The sequence below is a fragment of the Balaenoptera musculus genome, chromosome 2 (genome assembly GCF_009873245.2).
Source record: "Balaenoptera musculus isolate JJ_BM4_2016_0621 chromosome 2, mBalMus1.pri.v3, whole genome shotgun sequence".
In the NCBI taxonomy this organism is placed as follows: Eukaryota; Metazoa; Chordata; class Mammalia; order Artiodactyla; family Balaenopteridae; genus Balaenoptera; species Balaenoptera musculus.
In genome coordinates, this window is record NC_045786.1 from 100,463,591 (window position 1) to 100,483,467 (window position 19,877).

The 19,877-nt window shown below is 41.0% G+C and overlaps 2 protein-coding genes across 3 annotated transcripts in view; one reads left to right on the top strand and one right to left on the bottom strand.

Annotated features, from left to right (window-relative positions):
* Positions 1-10,130, top strand: part of TOX4 (TOX high mobility group box family member 4) — a 15,386-nt gene extending 5,256 nt beyond the window's left edge. The window contains exons 3-10 of one of the 2 annotated variants that reach the window (XM_036844832.1): positions 1,438-1,521; positions 2,182-2,424; positions 3,320-3,580; positions 3,923-4,153; positions 5,568-5,648; positions 6,004-6,747; positions 7,724-7,887; positions 8,532-9,058. In XM_036844832.1, coding sequence (XP_036700727.1) covers positions 1,438-1,521; positions 2,182-2,424; positions 3,320-3,580; positions 3,923-4,153; positions 5,568-5,648; positions 6,004-6,747; positions 7,724-7,887; positions 8,532-8,592 — 1,869 coding nt within the window. In that variant the 3' untranslated portion in view covers positions 8,593-9,058. Of the gene's footprint in view, positions 1-1,437; positions 1,522-2,181; positions 2,425-3,319; positions 3,581-3,922; positions 4,154-5,567; positions 5,649-6,003; positions 6,748-7,723; positions 7,888-8,531 lie in introns of both variants that reach the window. The other variant, XM_036844833.1, reaches the window with a different exon arrangement.
* On the bottom strand, positions 9,782-19,519 carry METTL3 (methyltransferase like 3). Its single transcript, XM_036844834.1, has 11 exons — positions 19,194-19,519; positions 14,662-14,879; positions 14,162-14,566; positions 13,064-13,239; positions 12,250-12,466; positions 11,833-12,020; positions 11,413-11,451; positions 11,123-11,231; positions 10,937-11,002; positions 10,652-10,764; positions 9,782-10,023 (listed from the first exon to the last, which is right to left on the bottom strand). The coding sequence occupies exons 1-11, from the start codon at positions 19,291-19,293 to the stop codon at positions 9,912-9,914; spliced, it is 1,743 nt and encodes a 580-aa protein (XP_036700729.1). The 5' UTR covers positions 19,294-19,519; the 3' UTR covers positions 9,782-9,911.
* Between the last annotated feature and the right edge of the window lie 358 nt (positions 19,520-19,877).

Sequence of the window (19,877 nt, forward strand, 5' to 3'; positions counted from 1 at the left end):
AAGAATGTCTTGTTAATTGGTTACAATGGAGTCTCTACATGTCTGGTTTTTTAGTGTAGTCCATGAGAGCACACCAGATAGTTTATGAGGGCTAGTCCTTTGCAGAACGCTGGTCTCTTGTTTTGGATATGAGTTTTTATTCTTTTTCAGTTCTCATTAATAGTATCATTTTCATATCTTGGCAGAGTTGCTTTTTTATTTGTTGTGGTAAGCAGAATAGGATAGTCATTTTTTGCTTTACTTTTGCTGTATCTTCTTAAAAAATTGCAGACCACTATTATACAACTATTAATCTAGTACAGTAAATGTTTCCCCAGGTCCTTTTTCCTGCCCCTGTAACTTTTGTTTGTTTGCATGAGAATTTGGTAAAAATCTTTGTACTCTTCTTCCTGAAAAATGCACACATGAACTTAAACTGAAATCTCAGGAAAAAATCATGGACCTGAAGTTAAGAACTTCCACACAATAACAAAAGTGAGTTGTGTACTGAGAAAAGTTCAGTTCTTGGGGAGAGTTTTAGTTTTTCCTAAAGAATTGTCTGCTCCCGTGCTCTTTATGTATGCTCCTCTCATGTTATATCACAAATTTTTACCATGCTAAGTAAAATAGTAAGGCTCTTGGAGGAGGAAAATATAGAAATGAAGCTATATACATATCTTTTTGTCGTATAGGAAACTTCTCTCAGTGTGATGTGATTTCAGAGAAATCGAGCATTTCACAGACATACTCTTTCTCCCTAGTTTTACTAGCTGGAAATATTCTTTCTAGCAAAATTTAAAAATGGTGATATTAGTGAGACCCTTTCTGGGTTTGGAAAAACCTTGAGGAATTCCTAAAGAATGCTTTACTTAATCATGAAAAAACCCCAAAACTGTGGGTACCTATTTAATTTGATCTGAATCAGTTGGTATTTACTGTGCCATGTGACAAGGTTGATAGAATTTAAAGTTTCTAAAATTCCAGCAATCTGTGGTAATTGGTTGGGGCAGGTGGCAAGTTAATAATGATTAGGATATGAATATTATCATTAAGCAGTTATATATATCAGGCCATGTGATAAAGTTTTGTGTACTAAATCCCATAAATCCTCATAATAACCATATAAGGAGATTACCATTACAAGTCCCATTTTATACATGAGGAAAATCCATTCAAGGTCATATAGTAAGTGGCAGAGAAGGGACTTGAACCCAGATCTCTGTGACACCAAAGTCTCTTGCCATTATTAATGCTCTATTGCTGCAGATGCTGCCATTTTAGTTTTTTAGTGTCAAAAGGAACCATAGCATTTAATGTATCTTAGGTCAGACATTGGTCTGTTAGCTCCGTGAATTGTGGCCTCATTCAGAATAGAAATAGTATATTATTATTGTAGTTGGACTCAGAGGAAGGGATTGGGTCTTCAGCTGGAGTAATCTTTTTCTTCCTTTCTTGCAGGAAGGCTTGTTCAGAGCAAGACAGGAATGTGTTCAGGAACTGTTAGAGAACCAGTTTGCCCTCTGGCTATATCTCTTAATGAAGGTTTTTCTCCTCACTATTATCCTTATCTTCGCATTGTTGGGTTTTCCAAAAATCTTGTACAAATGGAAATCTTATTTGTTGTTAGTATCATGATTTCTAAAATGGAGAAGAGGTGGGAAACTCTTAAGTGCATATATTTTAGAGGGCATAAAGTTCCCATGATCCTTTTAGGATCTGCTTCAAAGGAACCTAAAACAACAGTCAAAGTATAATTGTCTGGTTGACAATGAATTTCTGTGGTCTAACAGTTCAGGTGTAGTAAGTATGAAATAACTGCTATCTATTAGAATCTTTAGAGAGATTTTAAGCATCATAGCTAAACAGGTTATAAAGGTTGGGTCCCTACTAATGGTGCTGAAAGAATCATTCATTAGACCAATAGGCAAAATAGTTTAGGACAACCAAGATGGTAAAGGTAGAAAAGAGATAAAAGAATTGAAAATTGTGATTGATGTTGGCAGCCTTGTATGTGACATATGGCCAAGGATATGAGGAAGATTTGTAAAATTACATAGGTCCTAGGAAATTGATAACAGAAATGGGATCCAGGCCAAAAAGAGGTACACTGAGAATCTCCAGTACTCAGCCATGTTCTTCACTTAGCAGTATGCAGTTCCTCCTCTTCCCACTAAGTCTTTTTCCCTTTTTTCCTCCCTACAGACGTTCCATACACCAAGCCTGGGTGATGAAGAATTTGAAATCCCCCCTATCTCCTTGGATTCTGATCCCTCACTGGCTGTCTCAGATGTGGTTGGCCACTTTGATGACCTGGCAGACCCTTCCTCCTCTCAGGATGGCAGCTTTTCAGCCCAGTATGGGGTCCAGACATTGGACATGCCTGTGGGCATGACCCATGGCTTGATGGAGCAGGGCGGGGGGCTCCTGAGTGGGGGCTTGACCATGGTAAGGGGCAAGACATTATCAGGCTTACCCAAGCTCATGGGCATGGTGTTAGGGGAGACATAAGTAACTCTATTCCCTGCTACACTTGGGTAGTACTTATTTTCCATTCTTCTGGCTAAAGACTCACCAACAAAGACCTCATTTCCCCTGAATAAGTAAGATTTATCATCTGAATCAATTTTACTTGAAAAATGGTTTAAAATTGTAAAATGTCTAGTGTTAACCCTGAAATGAAAATGATGTATTGGGATTTTTGAAAGAACAGTTTTTTCCCTACTACTATGGCTTTCATATCCTAGGATTCAAGTGTGTGAGTGTGACTGCTGTCATGTTGAGGGATGTATTCAAAAAACTGTCTGAACCAAAAGTATTAATTGTGGATTAGTATGTGTTATAAATCAGTGTACTTGGGCTTCCAGCACATCTCATTAGTAGCACATCTTCACACACTATACTTGATGCCAAACATCTCTAACATTGCCCTTATGCAGTCTGATTTGCCTGTGTATTGCAACTTTAACAGCCGTTATTTAGGAGGGTACAGGGAGAAAGTTTTTCTTTCCCCTGTGTGTCATCACTGTCTCTAGATTACTGAATAACTTACTTGCTCTTTAAATTAACTTGTCCAAAATTATGACTTCTTTGGTTATTTTTAGTTATTTTGGAATAGGCCTTTGAGTACAAAGAAGTGACTTAGTACTCAATTTGTAATTTCTGTACTTTATTAAAAAGCTTAATATGTTTTATATGTAGACAAATTATTTCATGTTTGTTTAAATGATGATACATTCTGGGTAAGCAGAGGGCTTATAAATTGTCCTGAATTCCAGTGGGGGGAAGGGAAGGGTAGTGTTTTTTATATTTAGTGTTTAATTAGTCCTTCTGCTTCTCTCAGGACTTGGATCATTCTATAGGAACTCAGTATAGCGCCAATCCACCTGTTACAATTGATGTACCAATGACAGACATGACATCTGGCTTGATGGGGCATAGCCAGTTGACCACCATTGATCAGTCAGAACTGAGTTCTCAACTTGGTTTGAGCTTAGGGGGTGGCACCATCCTGCCACCTGCCCAGTCACCTGAGGATCGTCTTTCAACCACACCTTCACCTACTAGTTCACTTCATGAGGATGGTGTTGAGGAATTCCGGAGGGTGAGGCATTCCCTGCCAAAATCAAATCTGCCATATTATTCTGGGATAAAACTCTTGACCTACAGATCCTACTAAGTATTCTTTACTCCTGCCCTGCTGTCTCCTCTGCTCTTTTCTGGGTATGGGGTCCTGCCTCTCTATTTATAGTTTATAATGCTCCTTCCAATCTCCATTCTTATTGGTCCTCACATACTTTACTGTCTTAATCCTATTGCCTCTACTTTTAGCATTTCTGAGAATTCCATTTATGTGACTAGTTTACCCCATATAAAAGTCCTTTTCTTTCAGTTCTGCCGACATACTTCTCTTCTTCTTGTAATTCTCTCTCTTTTCCCCCCACAGCAACTTCCCAGCCAGAAGACAGTTGTGGTGGAAGCAGGGAAAAAGCAGAAGGCCCCAAAGAAGAGAAAAAAGAAAGATCCTAATGAACCTCAAAAACCAGTTTCAGCATATGCTTTATTCTTTCGTGACACACAGGCTGCCATCAAGGGACAGAATCCCAATGCCACTTTTGGGGAGGTTTCAAAAATTGTGGCTTCTATGTGGGACAGTCTTGGAGAGGAGCAAAAACAGGTGAGCAGATAACGAGGAACGAGTGGTTAGTGAATGTTCAAGTTTTAACTTTCTTATGTGTTCTTATTTTATATCAGCTCTTTGTTAATGGCATTCAAGATCATCCTTCGTCTTAAAAGTTGCAGCCATACACTGAATCCCAAATACCCATCTAAAAATTATAGGGAGTTCCCTGGTGGTCCAGTGGCCAAGACTCCATGCTCCCAATGCAGGGGGCCCGGGTTCAATCCCTGGTCAGGGAACTAGATCCCACATGCCACAACTAAGACCCCGTGCAGCCAAATAAATATTTAAATATTTAAAAAATAAATAAAAACAAAAATTTTTAAAATTATTATAAAAAACACTGAATCTAACTTTTCTATGCCTTTTTTTTCTATCTGTAAAATTAGGCTGTTCTTTGGTGAGTTGCATGCTGTAGCTAACTCTAAAAATCCACAGCCAAGTTTGAATTTTTTCATTGGCCTCATATAAACTTGAGAACTATAGTTAATCTCCCTAAATTTAACCTGGATTAAACAAATGAAAATTGTGATACTACATAAATATAAGATACAGTTGAAATTGAAGATGGCTATAATTATCATTACCCTACACTCCCCAGGTCTTCTTATTTCTTAACCACTGGACCACCAGGGAAGTCCCCAATTTATTATTTCTTATGATTCTGTAAATTGGTTGGGTGTTTTTCCTGGTGTTCTTACCTGGGCTCATTCCTACAGTCGTACCCAAACAACAGCTGGTATGGCTTATCAAGATGACCTTGCTCCCGTGTCTGGCAGTTGGTGCTACCTGTTGGCTGAAATGCCTTGGTTCTCTTTCACATGGTCTCTCGTCCTCCAAATAGGCTAGACTGGCTTCTTTACACTATGGCAGAGTTAGAGCAGTATTCCAAGAGAACAAAAACAGATGTCCCCAAGTTCTCTTTGTGTCAATTCAGCCACATTCTAATGGTTAAAGCAACTCACAGAGCTAGCCCAAATTCAAAGGAATGGGAAATAAGTTTCAGCTGTTGATGGAAGACTAGGTATGCGGCACAGGAAGAATTCTTGTGGCTATCGTTGCAAACAGTTTAGCACATTCCTTAAGGGAAAGTATACTGGTTAGACACAATCCCAGACTAAGCAGACTACTCATCTTATTGGGGGTCAGGATTTGTTTTGGTTACACAAGTGTGAGCAAGGGTTGCTGTTGGCTTTAGAAGTGTAGTTATTCTGCAAGCCTACTGTTGATTGGCTGGCTTTCAGATGCATGGTCACTGGAAAGTCTGCCATGGTGGCTGACTTGATTACTAGCTTTCAGGAGTTGGCAATATTTAGGCTGAGATGAATTGTCTTTCACTGATGAATAATGTAGGATTATCAGTCTTTACTAGGAGTTTGTGGACTTTCTCAACAGTCTGTCTTTCATGCAGGTATATAAGAGGAAAACTGAAGCTGCTAAGAAAGAGTATCTGAAGGCTCTGGCTGCTTATAAAGACAATCAAGAGTGTCAGGTAAGAAGATTGGGGTAGGTGGATATTTAAACCAATAAAAAGATTTTTAAAGCAATTATAAGAAGTAAATACCACCAAAAACCTGTGGAACCTATTAATAGTATATAGTATTAAAAGCTCAAAAATATGTAACAGGTTTCCCATTTGTTTCCATCATAAACCTTGCCAGTCTATTTTCATTGTTTACTTTAGCCAGGCAGACACATGGCTGCTCTTTTTTCTTTCTTTCTCTTCGTCCCCCACCCCCACCCCCCCAATCTGTGATGTATCTTTTCTTGGGAGGTGATTAGAGTGAGTATGTCCTAGGGAAGAGAATAAATCTCCTGATTTTTTTTTTTTTTTGGTCTTCTTTTAGGCTACTGTGGAAACAGTGGAATTGGATCCAGCGCCCCCATCACAGACTCCTTCTCCACCTCCTGTGACTACTGCTGACCCAGCCTCTCCAGCTGCAGCCTCAACAGAGCCCCCTGCCCTGTCTCCTTCCATTGTTGTTAATTCCACTCTTTCATCCTATGTGGCAAACCAGGCATCTTCTGGAGCTGGGGGCCAGCCCAATATTACCAAGTTGATTATTACCAAACAGATGTTGCCCTCTTCTATTACTATGTCTCAAGGAGGGATGGTTACCGTTATCCCAGCCACAGTGGTGACCTCCCGGGGGATCCAACTAGGCCAAACCAGTACAGCTACTATCCAGCCTAGTCAGCAAGCCCAGATCGTCACTCGGTCAGTGCTGCAGGCAGCAGCTGCAGCAGCAGCTTCCATGCAACTGCCTCCGCCCCGACTACAACCCCCTCCGTTGCAGCAGATGCCTCAGCCCCCAACTCAGCAACAAGTCGCCATTCTCCAGCAGCCTCCCCCGCTGCAGGCCATGCAGCAGCCCCCGCCTCAGAAATTCCGAATCAATCTACAGCAGCAGCCGCCGCCACTGCAGGTCAAGCTTGTGCCTCCGCCCACTCTAAAAATGCAGACTACCTTGGTTCCACCACCTGTAGAAAGGAGTCCGGAGCGGCCGGTGAACAGCAGCCCTGAGACCCACACAGTGGAGGAAACCTCTCCTGAGACAATCTGTGAGATGATCACAGATGTAGTTCCTGAGGTGAGCCTATGTTTTCAAGTATTTCCTCTAGACCAGTGAAAATGTGTAAGCATTTTTGATTGATCTAATAAAAGCAGGGGTTGCTACTAGCATTTAATGCCTGGCACAACTAGGCGTATGAAATATCCTGTCAGTTCCCTGCAAGATACTCTGTAGTGTTCTTGGTGAGAAACATTAAGAGGGCCTCCTGTCCTAGACTACTTAACTAAGCAGAATACGGTAGTCAACTAAAGATATAGCCTAAGCATAGAGTTATTTTTCAGGTGTCTTACCCAAGGATCCAAAGCTTTGGAGATAAATCCTTCCATTTCTCCCAAACCTTGACTGCTTGGCTTGATGTTTTTAAGTAAGGGGATGGGTAGGGAATACAGGTAGAAAAATTCAACTGGTTAGTATCATCGAGTCTTTTCAGAAACAAACATGCCACTTTACCCTAGTTTTAACTTGTACCTGACCAGTAGTCATTTTGAAATATGGGTCTGTTTGTGACTGTAGCTCCACAATTAATGAAGCAGTCATTTTAAAGAAAAATACCACCCCACCCCACCCCTGCAAAACCAGGAAACTATTAATCTCTAAGTTTTTTTCCTTTTTGCTAATGGCACCACATTTTATCTTCTTAGTCTCTGATCTTAGTTGAGGTGACCCAACCTCTACTCACATTCTATTGATTTGATATTTTCAGAGGAAGATTATTCAACTGTAGAATAAAGTCAGCGATCGGTAAAATTAAGATTAAACACTAGCAGTATGGCAGCATTCCCCTTATAGGAAGCATCTTCATGTCAATCTGCATGGCACAATTCTAAAGCTGGATATAGAGAAGACCAAGAACTCACCTTCTTTTGGAACTGTACCCCCATCTGTGAGGGATTGTAACACCTGTTGCTCCACTGGATCCTAGAGTTAATTTGACTAGCTGGTAGCTAGGTAAGTAGCAATCCAATCCATCTTTGGTGCTCTCTCCCTCTCACAGGTTGAGTCTCCTTCTCAAATGGATGTTGAATTGGTGAGTGGGTCTCCTGTGACGCTCTCACCCCAGCCTCGATGTGTGAGGTCCGGCTGTGAGAACCCTCCCGTTGTGAGTAAGGACTGGGACAATGAGTACTGCAGCAATGAGTGCGTGGTGAAGCACTGCAGGTGAGCTCAGTTCCCCTCCTTACAATTCAAGTATGGCTAAATTAACTGTGTTGGAAAACACAGTAACCCTGAGCATATCAGTACCACCGTACCTTAAGTAGAGTAGGTTGCTATATACATCTGATTGTAGAAGCTACTAGAGAAGTTCCCCTGCTTAAAAAGAGCTTACATTTACCATGTAGATAAAGATGACATAATGAGCAGTTCACACTTTTCAGGTACATTACCTCTGTGTGTGCTCTTTAAAAATATGACACATCAAGCTGCTGGTGACTGACTATTAGTTTAGCTTATCTCCTTAGTGCAAATCAGACCTCTTAGAATTAGAATTTGAGAAGGAATGGATAGGTGGTGAGTAGCACAATAAGGTGCTAAGTATAGGGGGAAAGGGAAGAAGTTCTGAAGATTTTGCCCATTTCCCCAATTTTCCTGAGATTGACCTACATCCATGAAACAAGGCATTCGTATTTCCTATCTCAAATCCTCCAAAGTAAATTAGGATTGCCTATACTTCTGACTCTTAGGCCCACTGCCCTTATATTCCTATTGGGTGATATCTGTCAACCTATTTGTTTAAGACAAAGTTTAAAAAGAATATATCTAGGCCGTAATTCTGAGTTTGTGTGTATCTTTTTCTTTCTTAGGGATGTCTTCTTGGCCTGGGTAGCCTCTAGAAACTCAAACACAGTAGTGTTTGTGAAATAGTCCTGTTCTCCAAGCCAGTGAAGACTTACCTGCTGGGAACATGTCCACCGAGCCTGTTTTTAAGACAAGCTGGGCTTCTGGTAGTGCCTGATCTCAACCCATGATGGTCCTTTATGTCCTTCACGTTTCTCCCCTTTTATCTCTCTTCTACAGGGGCCAGGCTATGAAGCAGGGCCATTGAGTTTGCTGGAATTGCTTTTTACTTTCACGTACAAGCAGAGATATCAGTGATAATAACAGAGGAAAGGGTGAAGGGCATATGAACAAGCAGAACATAGGGGTGGTGGCTAGGGGTGGGGAATTGTTTGAGGAAAACTTGTTGGTATAATTGTCATAGGACTTGCCTAAAATACTATTAAAATGATAGGATAATACTCAGCTTTGAGCCTAGGAGGAAACATCACTGTGTGCATCCATTTTAAAGGGGCTAAAAAAAGGCTGCATTAACGGTTACCTCTTAAACAGGGAACTATTACTGTCACATCTGCACATTCATTATTTTGAGAACAAAGGTTTTCAACATAGTAAGCACACTGGGCTGTAGAGAAAATAACATCACCTAGGAGCGTCTTTTATTTCTCTGCAACAGTATTTCTGTAGTCAACGCTCTTCCTTATCTCAGTTGTCACAGTTTATGAGTGCAAAAGGCAGAACTCTATATCCTTAATATAAGAGGTTTCACCAAAGTCTAAAGAAGTTGTGTTCACTTGTGTTTGATGAAATATCTTTTAAAAGATAGGCCAGAGGTGTTTTCACTTATATAATATATAGGCTAATTCTCTGCATACTCTGGGCACTTATTTAAATTTAATGTAAGATGTGCTTATTTCATTTTTCTTAGAAATAAACGAATGAATAATAGACTAGCAAAGCCACATAGTTGTAATAGAATAAGCAACATTTCGAGCATGATAGGCCTAGTGATGATAATCTTAAATGAAACTCAAATCTTACCTTGAGAAATGTTGTCCCATTGAACCCCCTTCTTGATTACCGTGTTTACTAGCACTAATTGGTAATCACTTTGATCCTATACAGTATAATCAATATTTTAATGCCTTCCATGCATTTAGTTTGAACCCTTACAGCAACCCCATGAGGTAGGTAATATTCCCAGTTTACATATAAGTAATCATACTGAGAGATGAGTTACACAAGATCACACACTGTTAAGTGGCAGAGCCAGAACTTGACCTCGAAATCCCAACTACAATACAAACTTTTATTTAAATAAGGAAAAAAAACTATTGTACAAATATTACTCTTCAGGTGCAGCCTGCAAGAGCCATGGCTATGGATGCTTAGGTTTAGAAGTACTTCTATAGATTCTTAGGTTTAGAGATGATACCATCTGGATACCTTTGCTTGAACCGGGCAACCACATCTGGGTCTAGTAGGTGGATCCCATCCAGTTGGTTTCCAAGGGTGATCCTGAAGCAAGGGGAAAGATGGGGCAAACCAAAATCCTGGAATTTAAAGGCTTAATAATGTTAAAAGAATGTGTACTTTTTATTAAGACTGCCTATCATCTCTTTGAATATTTGTGCCAATTCTTTTAAAAAGATCTTAATATTAGTATAGTATATGGTAGTATGGCTGGTTAGAAATTGGGCACAGATTCTGGTGTTAAAAAAGGCTGGATCTGTACTAATTAAGGGTTAATAACTTATGTTTAACCAGGCCTACTTCACAAAGTTGCTGCTGCCAGTGAGTATTCTTCGGATTAGTGAAATGCTAGCAGCACGTCTTTTAAAGCTCTACTAACAGGATGAAAGATTAAAATTGTTGACAGATTACACAGATTCTCAGTAACCACCAGGGGGCAGATTCAGTACATCCCGTAGAATAACGAAGATCTTCAGGTTGTAACAGTGGAGACCTTAAGAGCAGTGGTTTAAATCTTAAAACCTGTTGGGTTCCCAATGAATGTTGGTTGCTTAAGAATCCTCTGAAGCCCATTTATAGACTAGTGGAATGTGAGGTGAAGCTCTACTAACTTCTGTCCTTGACCATAAACAGTTTTGCCTTTGGGGGCTAGCATGTTCTCTGGTCACCTTACCAGTTCGGTTGCACATTGTGTGGTCTTCCAAATAACTCAATCTTGCGAGTGCCAGGGGACAGTCTTTCAATCATGCCATAGATTTCATCTGGTTTATGACTAGTGGAACGAACCTAGGAAATAAAAGCTCTAGCTACTTTTAAGTTACCCAAGATTGCAATTCTAGCCCTTTCCATTTATGTTTATGATCCCAATGAGAAAACCTGGGATAAGAATATACCTGACTAGAATAACTGATAGCAGTTTTAAAATGTGGATCTTTGGATGCCTGGGCAAAGTACATACCTCAGCTACGATCACATCACAATCCAGACCCTGGTTGAAGCCTTGGGGATTTCCTTTGACACCAACCTGCTCAGCAAAGAACAGATTTCCTTATGAAACCCCAGCATTTGAACTGTTTCTCAATAAGAAATCAAACAATTCCTAGTTTTTGCTCCACCTATTGAATTGGTCCCCACTGCTGCTCACCAAGCAGTGTTCCTTCCCATGGTTCAACCAATGACCTGTGCGGCCTGTCCGAATGATGCGTTGCAGTTGATTTGTCTTCACCCAGATAATTTCATCTACCCGTTCATAACTGTGGGGTATAAGAAAAAGAATCAGAGCTTTAATCAGGCTTTCACAGTTTAGGGGTGGTGCCATCTATTCTACAGAGGCAAGGAATCACAGAATACTCTGAAAGAAAGGAACGCATATCAACTACAGTAATTATGTACTTATTTCCCTCAAAACAAAGCAACACAATGATCGTTACTTACCCCCAGAGGTTCAGACATTCTCTGCCCAACTCCATGGCCCTAGAAAGAAATAAGGGTTAAACAGCCATTTCCATGCCCATATTTCTTCTCCCTTCGAGATATATGTGTTGTTTTCAGTAGACATTCAGTGAACATTTACATGAGAGACACCATTAGGGCAACAGAATGGATCTAAGAATGCAAAAATAAAACATAGTATCTATTCTCAGTGACCTTACCTTTCACAAGCAACAAATGTAGAGTTACATAGAATTCATGTATCATTTGTGTTATAAACAGGCATTAGATCTCAGTAGGTAAAAAAGGCTGACTCAGTCATATGTTTAATAGCAGGGCTAGGAAAACCCAGGATTTTATCCCCACCCAGTACTCACTCTATACTATATCTGCCCATACCTACATATCTTTGAACTGCATTACCTGCCTGTGACCCAGAGGAAGAGAAAGCCATCATCCTGCAGTACTGGTATGTTGAGCCTGCGCATCTCATCATCTGTCAGGGTCCCATAGGGCAGCTCCATGTGAATATCCCAGGGTGGGTCAGCCATCACAACTGCAAACTTGCCCAAGATACTGACGTCCAGGTAGCGGATATCACAACAGATCCACTGCATGAGGTGGTATTTGGTCATCTTCCCTTCCTTTACTCTGAGATTCATGGCCCCAGTCCCTCTTTTTACATTTGATTTTCCTATTCCCTTATATGCATATCTGTCCCACTCCATTCCCAATCAGCAGGGCGGATTGCTGATTTATGCCCTGCTTTCCTACATGTATAGCTGCCCTACTAAGATAAAGGTCCTTAAGTTGAGGTAAGTTTTCTGAGCAGATAGGTACCTGAGGTGGGAAGAGTCGATCTGCATTGGAGTCACCTCCAACGCTCTGTGTAAGGGCAAGCTCCTGGCTTGGCGTATGGTCTTTGCTTCCGGGAGCTTCAGAATCCATGCAAGCATCAATTTCATAGTGAACATATTTGCAGGTATCCATGTGGAAACATGTGTTAAGGAAAGAGCAGTCACCTAATGATTCATCAGTGTGTTTATTGATGATCCGTCTGGGGAAATAAAAAGGGAGAATTGGAATCAAGATGGTGTTCCAGTTAGATGCCACAGTTCGAGGTCCAAATTGTTGCAAAATTTCTAGTCTTTCACTATCATTAGAGCTGCCTCCACAAGTTTTCAAATAAGGAAGGCAGGTGACATTAAAATCTGTAATTTACACTAAAGAGTTTTAATTCCTCTCTGAGCAAAGAGTTAACTTCCTTATCTTATGACAGGAAGGAAGGGCTTGCTAGTTAGAGCAGAATAAAGCACCTACCTAAGAGCCCAGGTTCCTGTTTCTCCTAAGATGGTCCTTCTTCCAGAGAACTTTAACTTTCACTGGGGCTCGGAGACAGAGATGTCTTGCTATTGCAAGAACAGGGGCATTTTTTTCTTTAAATCTCACATCTTTTTGGGAGTGCAGCCTGTATTCCCTCCCATAGAACACTACTTCTGAAAGTGTACCTTCAGAGTCTGGAAGTCTTAGACAAATCATATTAAAACCACTTAATAACAGGATTAAAGACAGAAACCCAATAACCGGAAGAGATGTGCTTAAAAAGAATGACTGCTTCTAGGAGACCCATCTGACCCCCTCCCTCCCAAAAGACCTGAAGTGCAGCTTGCGACAGGGCCGGTCAGCATCACTGGCTTTCATGCACTCCTCCTTGGTTCCATAGTCACAGAACTCTTGCACTTGAGCCCGACCTCGTGAGCGAAACTTTTCAACTATGGATTGTTCCTTGGCTGTTGTAGTATTCAGTAGCTCTAGGATCTCCTGACTAACCTGTGACAGAAGAAACCTTGGTCTTAAAAGGGTTTGTAGATAAAATTAGCCCTTAAACCACCTCTGCAAATTCTACTTGACATCAATGTCCTATGAGGGATCAATAGACTTAAGTTAATATGGGAAAATTGGAGCCCTAGGAGAAGAGATGTGTCGTGGGTTTAGTCCTTTCTCACAAATCTGCATTTGGGATGAAATTAAAATATAAGAAGACTGGTTCCAACTGCTAAGCATTAGGCTAAACTCCCCTCCCCAGGAAAGCATTCCTTCCAAACAAAACCACTTACATTTATTAGGTACTGAACCAAGGCACAGTGCTAAGCACTTTAGCGTTTAGCTCAGAGCCTATGCAACAATTCTATAAGCTGGGGGGGGGGGGGGCGGGTAGGAAATGGATAACTATTGTGGGTCCAATATTTAGACTCAGAAACCACTACACTGCCACTCCACATTGTACGATTTCCATAATTATTGGTCCATATGACTATCTTCCAGTATTCGTCCCCTCTATTACTATATTTGGATTCCTCTTCTCAAGATCTGATGATACTTCCAAACAGATCCAATGAAAAAGATTCTCTAAATCAGAGTTTCCCAACATTGGTGCATTGCTTACATTCTGGGCCAAATAACTCTTTGTCGTGTGGAGGTTGCCCTGCTAAGACTGTAGGATGCTTTGCAGCATCCCTGGCCTCTACCCACTAGATGCCTGTGGTGCTCCCGTGCTGTGACAACCAAACATGTCTCCAGCCATTGCCAAATGTCCTCTGGGGGTTGCGAGGGGGGTAAAATCATCCTTAGTTGAGAACCACTGCTCTAAACCCTGAATTCCAAGAATTGCTCTTCGCCCTAGGGGTAAATTCCTCTCAACCAAAGCTAAAATTCAAAGTACATGTGTGAAAGCATTTCCATCTACCCCTACCTTCTTGCTCTGTTGTTCCTTAGTAGATTGTTGGTTAAGAAGGCTCTCTATCTCCAGATCAACATCTGAGGCAGCATGTTTTCTTGATTTCTTGGTTGGCTCCTTGGCTACTTCTGATGCTGAAGAGGCCAAACCAGAGGCCAAAGAGCTAGCAAAGGCAGCTACTGTGGTCGAGTCCTGTTCTGCACGCCGCTTCTGCCCTGTGATAGTCCCTGCTACCTCCCCAGAGCCCTTTTTTTCTGCCACAGCACCCATCATGGCAGAGAGCTTGGAATGATCAGCGTAGGTCACAAGAGTGGGATGTGCATCATCTTGTAGGAGACCTCGCTTTACTTCAATCAACTCCTGAGCTGCAAACTTCTGTAGGAGGCTTTCCACCCCATCTTGAGTGGCAGGGGCATCTGGCTAAGGAAGGAGGGTGGGGGGAAAGCATTAAGACACTGACCATGAACTGAAGAAAAACAGTGGTAGTTCCCAACCTTGTCTTATCTGGTCATTACCGTGGAGATGGCAAGACGGATGGACACAGCATCAGTGGGCAATGTTAGCGCCAGATCAGAGAGGTGGTGTAGCAACTTCTTCTCTAATTCAGGGTCTGTAGCTAGTTCAGGAACTGCTGAAGCTGTGCTGGGCTTAGGGCCACCAGAAGTGGGTGCAGTAGGCACTGGGCTGTCACTTCGGAAGGTTGGAGACAGTGCTGCCTCTGGATTCCGAAGATCTAGGAGTGAAGAGAAATGAAAATGAAAAAGGGCAACCATTGTCAATGTACACACTCCTCAGGAGTCAAGTTCTCCAGCATTCACAACACACAGTTCTTTCATTTCATGAAGAAAATTCTCTGACCAGATTTAGCACTAGATACCCTTTATTAAATCACACTCAAGCATTCACTGCTTTGCCAAGATAATCCTGGATTTTCTGGGAAATGCTTACCTTTTCACTGTTGGGTGAGAGGTCTTTTCCTAATTCCTTTCCTTGCTGTGCTTCAAGGAAATAAATTAGCAGCTTAGTAGATTTAAATGTCCATACCACCTCCCTTCAGTCACTCTAAAATGACAGCTGATATAATCAACCTGAATTTATAAGCCAGGAGTATTTTCAACAACGTACACTGTGATCAAATCTTTTTGAAGAATTGAATTCGAATTTGAATGAATTAAGGCCCCTGGACATCAGAGGGTATAAAAAATGACAGCGTTGGGGGTTAGAATGATGCGACCTTTAAAGTTAAACACAAAAATTTTATGAAACTGCTGAAGCCCTGGTCACCAGTGATATTTCTTGACTATATTTTTATCACTTACTCTAGTACTTCACAAGTTGGGTAGCCAACATAACCTTAAGAAGAGTTAAGTAACTCAAATCGGGACAAAATATTACCTTTGAGAGAGCCTAATATCTGTGATTATTTAGTTAAAATACAGATGAAATATTAAACATTCAGAACCTGTATGGGAATTCTGTTAAATACTATGTAAGTGGGCCACTAGTTTACATTTAGAGATATTCTGGTTACTTAGAAATTTCCACTCTAATGGAACTAACTTTAGTAAAATTTAACTCAGAATTCCAAGGAAAATGGAGCTGAAGTATACCAAACACCTTGCTGGAACAGTTACATTTTAGGGAAGTTAAGTTATACCCCACATGGAAAACAGACTCCACAATTCCATACTCGCTAGAAATGTTAAATAACTGCAGAACTTTCTTTACCTTGCTTACGTATGATTCTTTTACGTTCTGCTGAATCTCAGACTAGAACTTTTTGTTTTTTTTAAACATAATCCAATTTATTTATGTATTTATGTATTTGGCTGCGTTGGGTCTTTGTTGCGGCGCGTGGGATCTTTGTCGTGGTGCACAAATACCCTAACAGACATCATCTCACTGAGGAAAAGCACTGATTTTGCTCCAATGTTAATGTCAATAAGTTGAAAGTGTACTTTTTATAATTAACCTACTGATACTACCAAGAATATAATATAATAAACATTTCTTCTTCTTACAGAGTTTTCACTTTCTCTGGTAACTAAATTTATATGTTCTTTGAGTCATGTATAATTTTTCTTAAAGTAAGCAAGAAGTCTATGAAAAGAACCACTTTAAACATACATTTTCAATCCCTGGAACTGGATACAGACATTTTTTTTTCCCCCCTTTGGTTATCTGACTAATCACTTGTTTTAATACAGTTCTTTTAAAAAACAGCCTGTGATTCTGGTTATGAATCCTTGTGTTAGTAACACCTCCTAGGAGTATTCTTTTCATGACATTCAGGACACTGAAGCTGAAAATACCTCTTTTAAGGTTATTGGGAGGAGGAAGCTCATGTTTAATATTTTGGAAAAAATCTAACAGCTGATTAATGCAACTGTTATTTATAGATGGGCTTTAGCCACTCTGTGAATTCCATGAAGTCACTACAAATTTGGGGGAAAGACTCCAACGTTTTATCATTTTTAAAATGGGTCACTGGCAGAAAATCATTAGGAATCCTTGAGCTCCAACTCCTTCAGAAAGTATTTGTTCAGTTATTAATTCAGTATATTTACTGAGTGCTTCCATTATGCTGGTAACTATGCTGACACTCTGCTTCTAATCTAATGAAAAATTTAATGTGTTGGGCTCAGCAAAGGAATACTTAATACTTGAGTTTATTCTTTGGTTAAGAGCTCCATTGAAGATAAATAAAATACTAGCTTGAAGACATAAAAATATGGCCGGTCTACTAACTTGCTGATCCCTAAAATATGTCAACATCTATATTCACATCTTCAATCCCATTGATAAAATATATTGAGCAGTTCACATATTTACTATGTGCTAAGCCTGGCCAAGTTTATTTTGTTTCAGTTAAAATGAAGTAAATATTTATTGGAAGTGATAATCCTCACTTCAAAAATCTGTACTTTACTCTATGGAAAACAGTGTGGTGGTTCCTACGAAAACTGAATATAGAATTACCATATGATCCAGCAACTCCACTTCTGTTATATATCCAAAAAAAGCTGAAAACAGCATCTTGAAGAGATATCTGCACAGCCATATTCACAGCAGCATTATTCACAATAGCCAAAAAGGTGGAAGCAAGTATCCACCAGTGGATAAACGGATAGACAAAATGTGGTATACACATACAATGGAATATTATTCAGCTTTAAAAAGGAAGGAAATTCTGACACTTGCTACAACATGGATGAACCTTGAGGACATGCTAAGAGAAATCAGCCAGTCACAAAAAGACAAATACTTTATGATTCCATTTACATGAGGTATCTAGAGTAGTCAAACTCACAGAAACACAATAGAACGGTGGTTGCCAGGGCCCGGGACGAGGGGAGAATTGGGAATTACTGTTTAATGGGTAGAGTTTCAGTTTTGCAAGACAAAAAACTTCTGGAGATTGGTTGCACAATAGTGTGAATATATATACATCACACTATCAACTATACATTTTAAAATGGTTAAGATGGTACATTTTATGTGTATTTTGCCACAATTTTAAAAAAAAGTTGTACTTTAAAAATGCCCAGCTAACAAAGGTCTCCCAATGATTCTTGGTTCATAGTATTCTGCATTCATTAATGACATGGATACATTTTAGTTTACTCAATATCCTTGTCTTTTAACATTAACCTCAGAAGTAAACAATTAAGTATCAGATTTCAGTAATGCTACAAAAATCTAGATGTAGTAAGAAAATTTTTATTTTCTGTGAGAAAAGAACTGAATGAAGAAAAAAAACTTTGCACATGGCGCAAAGTTTGGTTAATACCAAAGTGTGGTTAATACCATGGAGAAGTGAAGTGGAATTTCTATTAATTAATTCCTGATAATATGACTTGCACTTCTTCCTCTGCCTACCGTGCCCTCTTATCTTCCCTTTAATTATCTAAGTCCTACACAGCCATAGAGACCAAATTCCAAGTGCCAAGTCTTCCCTGACGCCTTCACTGACTAAACTGACTCTTGTTACTTCTACCTTCACTGTACTCATTGTGGAATCGATTCATTTGGCATTTTACATATGTCATATTGTATTTCTGACTTTTCCTTTATCCCCAACTAAATTTTAAACTCCTTGAGGGCAGGGACACTGTCTTACTTATTTTTGTCTAAGCAGACTCATGTACGCTGTAGACACTCGATAGATGTTCATTCATTATGGTATAAGAGTCCTGCCAGGGCATCTTCTAGTTCCAAGGGCCAGACTACAAGTGCATGGACCTAATATATATTTCAACACGAGATTTAGAGACGGACTCGAATATACTGATACACAGTGGAACAAGCTACCACAAGAGTGGTACGGATTCATTATCCTTGTAGATCTTTGATTTGCCTTAGATAATTCAGGGCTTGTGCTGCGGATGTGGTATGAGTAGCACTTAACAATCTTTTGAGGGTCCTTCAAGTTTTAAGACTGTGACACGGGACAACGAGAGGGGAGAAAAAGTTTAAAAACAAATGTTTTCAGATTCCTGCTCAGTGTGTAAACGGCTAAGACAATGCCAGTTCCTCTACTCGTTTAGCAACACCGAGTGCTAACTCTGCGAGGGCCACTGAGCTGGGCACTGTGGATATAAAGGTTCCGTACTTGCTCTCACAGCGCCCAGTCTCAAAAGACATGACCACTAAAAAGCAATTGCTATAACCGAGAGAAGAACAAAGCGCCACGGGAATAACCAAAAAAAGGGACTTGCTGCTTCGAGGGATCGGGGGCTGAAAGGCCTAGCAAGTGAGACGCTCTCACAGACTCAAGAGGAGTCAACCTGACGCGGGGAGGCGGAGGCTTCCGGCCGGGGAAAGCGGAACCGGCGGAACCACGGCCCAGGCTGGGAAGGAGCCGCGACTACTTGCAGGAGGGTGAAGCGTCTGCGCTGCTGAGGTAGGGGGAGAAGAGTACCAATGTATGAAGCCTTAAAGAAACGGCCGTTTGGGGAAAGGCACCGACTCAGGAGCTATGTTTTTCTCCAGGGTTCCCTCCAGCCCTCCCCGGCTAAGGATCGGCCCCAACAGTCCCGCGCCTCACCCAAGTGCCCCGAGTCCTGCTTCCGCCTCCGCTGCAGCCTCTCCCGCAGAGAATCCAGCTGCTTTTTGTGGGCCTGGATAGAGCTCCACGTGTCCGACATTTCAGTCTCGCAGCCCAGACACGTCTCGAACCAAGGGCGGCTGCCTTCCACCTCTCAGCCCTAGTTCCAAGAATTATCCAACTCTCACGCGGACACCCGAAGGCTAACCGGAAAGAGATCCCGGGAGATGCACCGGACGGAAAGTCATTTCCGGGTTTGCTCCACCTTTGAAGCTGAAACGAGAGCCACCTTAAGTGTTGGCAGAATGGCGGATATGTTTTCTATGGGAGTTCTTTCACGCTTCCGGGTGAGGCGAGGCTGTGGTTGCCATGTTGGTGCCTGGCAGAGCGGCCATGTTGCTTATAGCCGCGCATGCGGCCATGTTGAATATTAGGAAATGAGTTCGAGTTGAGTCGTGGTGAGACAGCGCACGTGGGGCAGCGTGTGTAGTCTAGATTTTGGAAATGAAGGATTACGAATTCCTTTTGACAGTTTGGTACTAACCTACCTTTGCCACTGAAGATATAGGTTCATGTTTCCGTGCACTTGTTTACAAAAATATAGCCATTACGTATGCATATTTGAGGGAGGAGAACTGATGGAGCAGAGATACTATAATGAGTCTACAAATACATATTCTCACT

Coding starts and splice junctions, on each gene's coding strand:
- METTL3 (XM_036844834.1), bottom strand. CDS start 19,293: ATGTCGGACACGTGGAGCTCTATCCAGGCCCACAAAAAGCAGCTGGAT. Junction 13,240..14,161: donor AGGAACAACAGAGCAAGAAG/GTAGGGGTAGAT, acceptor CTTCTGTCACAG/GTTAGTCAGGAGATCCTAGA. Junction 11,232..11,412: donor GAATGTCTGAACCTCTGGGG/GTAAGTAACGAT, acceptor TATACCCCACAG/TTATGAACGGGTAGATGAAA.